Here is a 9193-nt window from a genome sequence, read left to right on the forward strand (position 1 = left end):
CTGGTATTAAATCATTACCGGCCGGAGTACATATGTGACTCTACCGGCATCGGTAATAACGGGAATTACCGTTCAGTAATGTTGCGGTAATGAAAACTTTACCACTCAGGAACAAGTTACTACCAATCCGGTAGGAAGTTGTTACCAAATCAATACCAACACGGAGTATCTATGTGACTCTACCAGATTTTTAACAGTGTACCGTACACTCTTAAGAAAACCAGTAAAGGCGGTATTGATATGTGACTCTACCGCCTTGGTATTGATTTGGTAATAAATTTAAAAAATTAATACCATATGGTACAAAATTTAATACTACGTAGTAATAAAATGATTACCACTTAGTATTATTTCATTACCGAATCTATACCAGGGTGGTACAACCGTTTAATACCAAAGCGGTAGAGTCACATATCAATACCGCTAATTTTTTTCAATACCGTTTTGCTAAGAGTGTAGTGAATGCGGAAGGTCAGGTCGGAGCTGCGGGTCACTTACCAATCTACCTTTATCCTTTCCTGCTATTTTTCTTTGCTCGTGTATCCACCGATAGAGAATTGGTCCGTGATCCGGCGACAGGACTAGTTCAACACGCCTCGAAAGGAGAAGCTGGTGAGCTGTTGGGTAAAATTATGAAATCTATTCCAATTCGGGACTACTGCGGATGTACGGATGGTACACAAACTAAGACGAATATGGTGAAGGGTGTGAAAAAACTTGGGGACAAATAGTTATGAACGGGTGACACTTTTACGATGGATAAATATGGATATGTCTACTTGAACGATAGGACAGGCGCATCGTTTAGATATATGGGTGTGTAAAAGGTCGGATAGACTTGAAACATAAATATATGTATGATTGAGATCTAGTATTACTAAATTGCCTCGTTAATTTATGAAATGGCTGAACTGGTTTGGTTAGACATATGTAGACTTGAAAACTAACTTAAAATCTTGGGACTGAGGCTTCAAATGAGTGGTGGACAATTTTGATGTGTTCCCTCGAATAGTGGCAAGTTATTTTTTTAGTAAAAATTATTAAAGATTATACGAAAAAGTTCTTGATAGGTTCAAGAGATTCAAATAGGTAGGGATAATTTTGTTAGTGAAAATTAAATTTTTTTAGACAATTGCATAGGGTTTGAACCTATTAATGAGAAAATCTTATATCAACCTTAAATATGTATGTAAATATGTACCTGGTGATATTTGTCAATACAAATTTTTATTTTCTTGTTAGGAGAAAACATCTCAAGGAGTTGGAAAAACTATGGGAGAAAATAAAGGTGTGGCCGCGTTTGGGGTAAATATTCCTGGATGGATGGGAAATGTGGGATGATTTCGATAATGAGGAACTAAATATTGCGGATCTTCACGAGGAATTGGCCCGCTATCCACAATACGCGAGACCAGTGTTCGTCCGTATGATGAGAAACGATAGGTAGTTAAACCTAATATGGGATCCTCACAATTATTTATACTAATTGAATTTATTAATTATTTCAGGCAGTTTTAAAGTTTAAAACGCCTGAAATAATCGGTAAATAATTCAAATTTAAACTGCTAAAAACTTGAATTACGGAGGGCAGGATTTAATTTAAATTTAATGAATTAAATAAAATAAATTTAATTAAATAATAATAAATAAAAATAATAATAAATAAATTTAATTAATTAAATTTAATTCACTCTATGTTTTACAACATAGAAAATATGTTCCAATGCAGAATGAAATTTATGAGAATATTTTGTATGGAAAGTTTAAACTTTGATGGAACCCTATAATTAATTATGTTCCGTTCTAAGTACATATGTAGCAAATATCGGATAAGTAATAAATAAAATAAATTAGTGTATATGTCAGCTATGCATGACACAATTATCATATTCGCCTATACGTCATATTATGGTCATATCAGATTTGTTTTATTGCATTTCTTCCTAGGTGTCTCTTAGAATTAGTAAGAGAGTACATTAGTTTCAACTACGTACATACGCATTTGATATCTTAGGCTCACGTTTGGAATACAATATGAGACCAACTGGTTTGTTCCAAATTAGTGACTTTAGAAATACACAGGAAACAACCAGTCAGAAAGTTTAAAATGCTGGAAATATTGTATAATTAAGAAATCAACACGACAGGTTAAAATTCAACCGCTTTTGGATTTAATACTTATTAGATGGTAGAGTAACATTTTTTAACACGTATTGTCAGCGTATATATGGAATCACTATATATGTACAATATGTATCAATGGTTCAATAAACGCTGTTTATTAAACACTTTATTTATACAGACCTAGTCATTGGTAAGCTTAATTTTAAGTGAGCAGTCGATTTGCTGACCGCCTCTTACGAATATGGACCTATGAAGCAAAGTGTGAATTTTGAAATATATAATGTCCACCGTACAGGTTAGACTTTTATAGGTCGGATACATGACGAAACGGATAAAATACTATTAATTGTCCTTGACTGTGTCAAATTCGTTCATAAGTATCGTGAGAGAATCAGCCCGTGGTCTCTGTTCTGGCTGTAATTCCCAACAGTACAACATGAATTCGTACCTGAAACGGAATTTCGACCTTATTTTTTTCGATTTGGATTTATTTTAAATAGTCATTTCCACTTGCTTCTTACAGTTCATTTGTAGCATATTTTGGCTTTATCAATCTCTCTCCAGATATAATCCTGCATAGGAAAGGGTGTCCCCAAGTCTCACCGGGATAAGGTATATGGCCTAGCTCGAATATTTCCCACAAAGTAACCCCAAGCGCCCAAATGTCTGAACTTGTTGAAAAGTTTCTATCCTGTAGTGCCTCTGGTGACATGTGGCGCCAAGGGAGAGGTACCTAAATAAGAATATAAAGTCCGAGCTTATCTTTAGTTAAAAAAAACAGAAATTTTACGTGTGACTTTTTGACGTAGTTCGAAGAATTCGCCAACTGTCTGGAAAGTCCAAAGTCGGATATTTTGGCAGTCAAGGTTTGGGTCAAGAGAACGTTCCTTATCGCCAAATCGCCATGGACAACGTTCTTCGCATGGACATACTCCAATCCTCGAGCAATTTCAGAACTCCACATAAATAATGTGCGTGTGGAAAATGGAGTTAACTCTATCTTCTCCTTTACGAGTTTTCCATATTTTACAAGATTAGTAAAGTTTTGTCGATTTTCGACATTTCTCAAATATGATTCCAAACTACCCATGGAGCATAATTCCACAATAATGTAAACTTTTCCTATAAACAAAATGAATAAATAAATTTAAAAATTAAGGATACGCAATATCAGGAAATCTTACGATTTTGAATATTTTCTGTGCTTGCGCCATAAAATTTTACGAGATGCTTATGATCTCCAAGATAAGCCATTATTTTTATTTCTGACAAAAGGGCTTTAAAATATTGTACTTCTACATCCGGTTTCACCATTTTAACTGCCACGGCAGGGTTTGAATTAGAATAGTTGCAAATATTTTGATAATCGTGACATCCGTTTATCCACATTCCTTTCACAACCATTCCAAACGCTCCGGCACCCAGGATAGTGGTGTAATCTGGGAGGAGTACACAAATTAAAAATTAACTCATACATTTAGTGTATTAATCCTTACTCTAAACATATACATAAAGAATTGATTGTTTGAGAAAATGCATGCACAAACCGAGTTCAATGTCATCCATGGATATTTCAAATCTTTCTTCGTACGGCTGCATTTGAATCCCGGCGTTTGCAAATTCGGAATTCCCATTTTCCCCCAGGCAGTTAGGATTCCCATCTTTAAACTCTTTTATCTCAGACTCTGTCAAATTTCTTATCAAAGCTTCCTTATACTTGTTAATCCTCCACAAGTGTAAAGTTACCAAACCAGAAATTACGGTTAGTCCTATTAGTACACTAACTCCCACAGTAAGCCACGTAGATGCAATGTTCTCTACAAGCGGGTAACCCAGCCATTTAATACCACGAAAAAGCAACTACTCGAAAAAGCAACTACTGTATGTATGGGAAATTACCTCGGACTTGCAAACTAAATTGGGCTTCTGCTTCCTCAAATATGGACTCCACCTTACACGTGTAACGGCTTGCCATAGTATTATACACTTCTGGCATACGTAAAACGCTCTTATTTTCAGATTTAAAAAATATTTCGATGTATATTCCTTTCGGCAATGGTTTCCCATCAATTTCCCAGCGTATATTGGATATTGGACGGCCTTTGAACCTGCATTCTAGGGATCCGTTTCGATCTCCTACTCTAAAGGGTTTGGAGCTATCTTGCGACAAAGATAGGATTTCTAGGCTTTCAACTATGAATTCAGAAAATCGTTCCATATGTTATTCAGTATTTGTAACTGACGTAACTTTCTCAATGTGGTGCAAGTTAGCCGTGGCCGAGATGCAATTTAGCCGTGGCCGTGGCCGATGCAAGTTAGCCGTGGCCGTGGCCGAGATGCAAGTTAGCCGTGGCCGTGGCCGAGGTGCAAGTTGGCCGTGGCCGTGGCCGAGCCGAAAATTTCAGTTTACCCCAAAAATTTCAGTTTACCCCAAAAATTTCAGTTTACCCCAAAAATTTCAGTTTACCCCAAAAATTTCATTTTACCCCAAAAATTTCAGTTTACCCCAAAAATTTCAGTTTACCCCAAAAACTTCAGTTTACCCCAAAAATTTCATTTTACCCCAAAAATTTCACTTTACCCCAAAAATTTCATTTTACCCCAAAAATTTCACTTTACCCCAAAATTTTCACTTTACCCCAAAAATTTCACTTTACCCGAAATTTTTCCTTTCAGGGTATACTTTAGAATAGCAGGGGATCGTTATGTGGGCGAGTGATACGTCATTTTGTTCAGTTCAACGAGCGGAACAAGAATATCGAAGTCCGAATGCGCGGAAACGCTCCGTTCAAAAGTTATGGCGGGTCAAAGTTTGAAATTTTTATTGCATTTTTGGACGTTTCAGAGAATTCTAAGACTTTGTCTCACTTTCCCCCGAGGCGGGAAATTTTTTGGGGTATTTTGATATTTTTGGGGCAAAATGAGATTTCTAGATATTCTGATAAAATAAAGAATTTCAAGCACGTTTTTGTAAGGCGGGAGGGGTTTCATGCTTTTTGGTTTGATTTTGCCCTTCTGGAGCCCGGCTGTTTTTGAGACTTTTGGGGTATTTTGAGATTTTGTAGGTGAGATGAGATTATGCCCCATAGTGGGGTATTGTTCGTATTTAAGCGAGCGAAGCGAGTAGGTTAGGTTAAAGTTGGCGGAAAGCGTGACATGCCAACCAAATTTAACCTAGCTATGCTACCTTGAACTGCTTCCTAGACATGCATCCTAGAAATGCTTCCCAGACATGCATCCCAGAAATGTTTCCTACAAATGCTTCCTAGCAGTGCTACATAGCAATGCTACCTAGCAATGCTACCTAGCAATGCTACCTAGCAATGCTACCTAGCAATGCTACCTAGCAATGCTACCTAGCAATGCTACCTAGCAATGCTACCTAGCAATGCTACCTAGCAATGCTACCTAGCAATGCTACCTAGCAGTGCTACCCAGCAATGCTACCTAGCAGTGCTACGTGGCTCAAAATCTCAAAATACGCCAATAGCCTCAAAAAGAGCCTAAAAACCCTCCCGCCTTGCAAAAACGTGCTTGAAATTCGATATTCTACCAGAATATCTGGGAATATCTAGGAAGCAGTTCAAGGCAGCATAGCTAGGTTATATTTGGTAGGCATGTCACGCTTTTCGCCAACTTTAACCTAACCTGCTCGCTTCGCTCGCTTAAATACGAACAATACCCCACTATGGGGCATAATCTCATCTCACCTACAAAATCTCAAAATACTCCAAGAGTCTCAAAAAAAGCCGGGGTCCAGAAGGGCAAAATCAAACCCAAAGCATGAAACCCCTCCCGCCTTGCAAAAACGTGCTTGAAATGAAATTTTTGGGGTAAATGAAATTTTTGGGGTAAAATGAAATTTTTGGGGTAAAGTGAAATTTTTGGGGTAAAGTGAAATTTTTGGGGTAAAGTGAAATTTTTGGGGTAAAATGAAATTTTTGGGGTAAGGTGAAATTTTAGGCTCGGCCACGGCCACGGCCAACTTGCATCTCGGCCACGGCCACGGCTAACTTGCATCGGCTACGGCCACGGCTAAATTGCATCTCGGCCACGGCTAACTTGCACCACATACTTTCTCACCATCCTGAGCAATCACAGTTTCTGTGGCGTTAATCCATCCTGATGAATTAAATATGGGGCAATGACAGCTGGTTGTGAACTGGCCAGATTTTAGAACCACAAATTCGTATAGGGTTTCGTAATACCATCCAATATTTCCTGGATAGTGCGGGGAAGCTGTGGGATCAATTGGACATTAGATCAGTAAGCGGATACGGATAATCTAATTGTGTGAAATTACACACTGATGTTATGAATTGTCCCAAGTTTGGGGTTGTTGTTGGAATTATACAGCAGTTCCGAATAAAGTGTTTCTCCTTCTTCATAAGTAATACTTATCCACAACGGATAACCGCAATAGATCGAGGTCACCCTGCACCGAAATTCCACAGGTTGCCCAACAAAGGTTTCGCTTGTATAATTTTGTTGGACCAGTTCAACCATATCGTCAACCATTTCCTGGTCGGCAGGGTCTAAGCTGAAATCTGGCAGTTCTTTAGTCAATTTTAATAATGGTGACGGAATTAATAAAATTACAAGGTAAGTAACATATACAAATTCGGGGACGTGTTGAATTATCCCAGAGATACTGCTCCATACTTCGAATCCCATAAAACCCAAATGTCGCCTGTACTACTCCGCTTTGAATAGTATTTTGACATGAAATGACAAATGGCTTCATATCATTGGACGCAACACATTTTTTGTTGTCCGACGTCTGAGAAATTAAAAAAACTCCAGTACTTACTTATATTTCTAGTACACAGTTTATACTCACAAAGCAGAAAATTTCTTGAACACCGGTTCCGCACGGTGGTTCAAAACCACCATCAAAGATGGACATGCAGCCTATCTAGAAATAAGGATCAAAAATTATATTCTATTGCTTTAAGAAAAATAAAAAAACAACGACACCCACTTGTAGTTCGTAAGGCCATAAACTCTGACACAATGCATACTTTTCACAATTATGTTTAAGAGGAATGAGTTGGTAATTCAAATCCTGTCTGGTTGCATTTGCATACAAAAAACAGCTATAGCACGGCCCCATATTATCCTCGTGCGGAATTGCAGCCGAAACCGCAAAATATGTATACGCTGGACAGGAATCTTGAGGAAAATGTGATTTGTAGTAATCTAAAAAAAATAAGAATACCCGTTTAGTACTCACAAGTTTGAATAGTTTTGCAAAAGTTGTACGCATACGTATCACCATTTGACGTTGAGGCGGCAGTAATTTCAAAATACTCGTTAGTGCCATGGACCACAAGTCGAGTGAGCTTGGTATGATTTTGAGTGGAGAAACAGGTAAAGTTTGGAAAAAATTGGAGTCGATAGGGATACTGGATAATGACATTTGTTCTATAGGAGTAACTAGAAATATTTGTGAAGGATTGAACTTCCCTTTTATAATCCATTGTCCTCAATTGAACTTCGACCTGGTCGTTCTGCAAGGCAAATAAATTTACACAGTATTTTTTTTTGCATTTACTCTCATCATCGAGTAAATAGAGTACGGAATGGTGAAAAGTTTATTCTCTTTGGTAGCATATATGTTTTAGCCATCCGTTGCAGTTATTATGTATGAAGCAGGTTAGCAAGAAATTCAATCTCGGTAACACGTGTATGTAGAACATGATTACCAGAGTGCGGATAAATATGTTCTTAAAAACCCCTAAATATGTACGTAAAATGTTTAATCAAATCGCCAAAATATGTACAAAAAACATTTTTTTGATTCTCGTTAAACTGCTTTAAATTAAACTTATTTGACGGTAAAAATGCCAAAAAAGGCTTTTACATTTGAAAGTGTAGCATTTCCACACGACCTGGTGTCCTATTCAAACGATGGTCGGAATTATTTATGCATTGTGAATTTCTGAGGTTTTTCTAAAAGAATATATATTTTTGGAAAATTGCTGAAATATGTAAAAACATATTTATGTGTGCCAAAAAATATATATTTTCGATAAAATCGCCGAAATATGTAAAAACATATTTATGTGTATCAAAAAATGCACATTTTTGGCAAAATCGCCGAAATATGTTACAACATATTTATATGTATGAAAACCTCGAAATATGTGAAAACATTTTTTTGACCGTGTGACCTATGCCCGACCACAAACAAGATCCCAAAGTTTCAATTCAATCGGGCTGTTATTAAAAAAGTTTAAAATACATACATAACCGGACTCTGATGATTACCGTGGGGGTGCAGTAACATTAATTTAGTCACTGTCGAGTAATACTTATTACTGATTAAAGTGACAGTAAACAAATATTACGGGGGTTACCTCATCATAATGAAATTCCCAATCAATGGAATAATTCGCCCGGCAAGAAAATTGCAGTAGAGGTTTGTTATTGCTGGTTAGTTGCTCACTATTAAATCTGCGAACCCAAGGACAGTCGTGACAAGATTTAAACTCGGAGGTTGTGATGACAGTAAAATTGTTGTGACCCAGTGTCACAGTTAGTGTGAGGCAGATGAATTTTAAGGGAAAAATTAACTGCATTTCGAAAAGAGGGAAGGTTTAGGCAGGACAAGTTTGAAGTTTATATTCCGTAAATATTCCAAGGGGAAACTAATTGAAAATAAGAGGGCATATGAAATCAACAGGACGTAACAGAAAGAACGGTTTGTGGGTACAGTTATTGCTATTAGAGAGGTAGAGATAACTTGTACTTCGACTGTAGACTGTACTGTGGACTCAAGATGATGACGTCATCAGCTTTTTGTACTGATTCTACAGTCTACAGGAGACGAATTGAAACACGGGCTCAGTTTGTATTTTACTCTGGAAATCAAGTGGTGGTGGGTAAAATTCTCTCCTTCCCCTGACGCCTGGATTAAATTTATTTGGTTCATCATGAGTTGAATTGTCTCAATTTCTCTTCGCGGAATTTTACAATCAAATTTTTTATAGTACAAAATAATTGAAATTCTCTACCTCTTTGAAATTTTGTACTAATTTTTGTACTGTACTGTAGCCACAGTAAAGTA

At 37.1% G+C, this 9193-nt stretch overlaps 1 protein-coding gene across 2 annotated transcripts; it reads right to left on the reverse strand.

Annotated features, from left to right (window-relative positions):
• Nucleotides 1-2148: 2148 nt before the first annotated feature.
• LOC110860230 (vascular endothelial growth factor receptor 3) lies at nt 2149-8749 on the reverse strand. Of its 2 annotated transcripts, XM_035860148.1 has the most exons (13): nt 8484-8749; nt 7400-7634; nt 7106-7323; nt 6965-7039; nt 6742-6904; nt 6432-6671; nt 6208-6363; nt 4024-4317; nt 3672-3941; nt 3309-3563; nt 2915-3246; nt 2646-2857; nt 2149-2572 (listed from the first exon to the last, which is right to left on the reverse strand). In XM_035860148.1, exons 1-13 carry the CDS (start codon nt 8703-8705, stop codon nt 2467-2469), a joined length of 2778 nt encoding a protein of 925 aa, XP_035716041.1. In that variant the 5' UTR covers nt 8706-8749; the 3' UTR covers nt 2149-2466. The 2 variants fall into 2 exon arrangements, with proteins under 2 accessions (XP_035716041.1, XP_021964977.2); XM_022109285.2 differs by lacking the exons at nt 7400-7634; nt 8484-8749 and having other exon boundaries at nt 6965-7035; nt 7106-7261.
• Between the last annotated feature and the right edge of the window lie 444 nt (nt 8750-9193).

The sequence above is a fragment of the Folsomia candida genome, unplaced genomic scaffold, assembly GCF_002217175.1.
Source record: "Folsomia candida strain VU population unplaced genomic scaffold, ASM221717v1 Fcan01_Sc030, whole genome shotgun sequence".
NCBI classification, from domain to species: domain Eukaryota; kingdom Metazoa; phylum Arthropoda; class Collembola; order Entomobryomorpha; family Isotomidae; genus Folsomia; species Folsomia candida.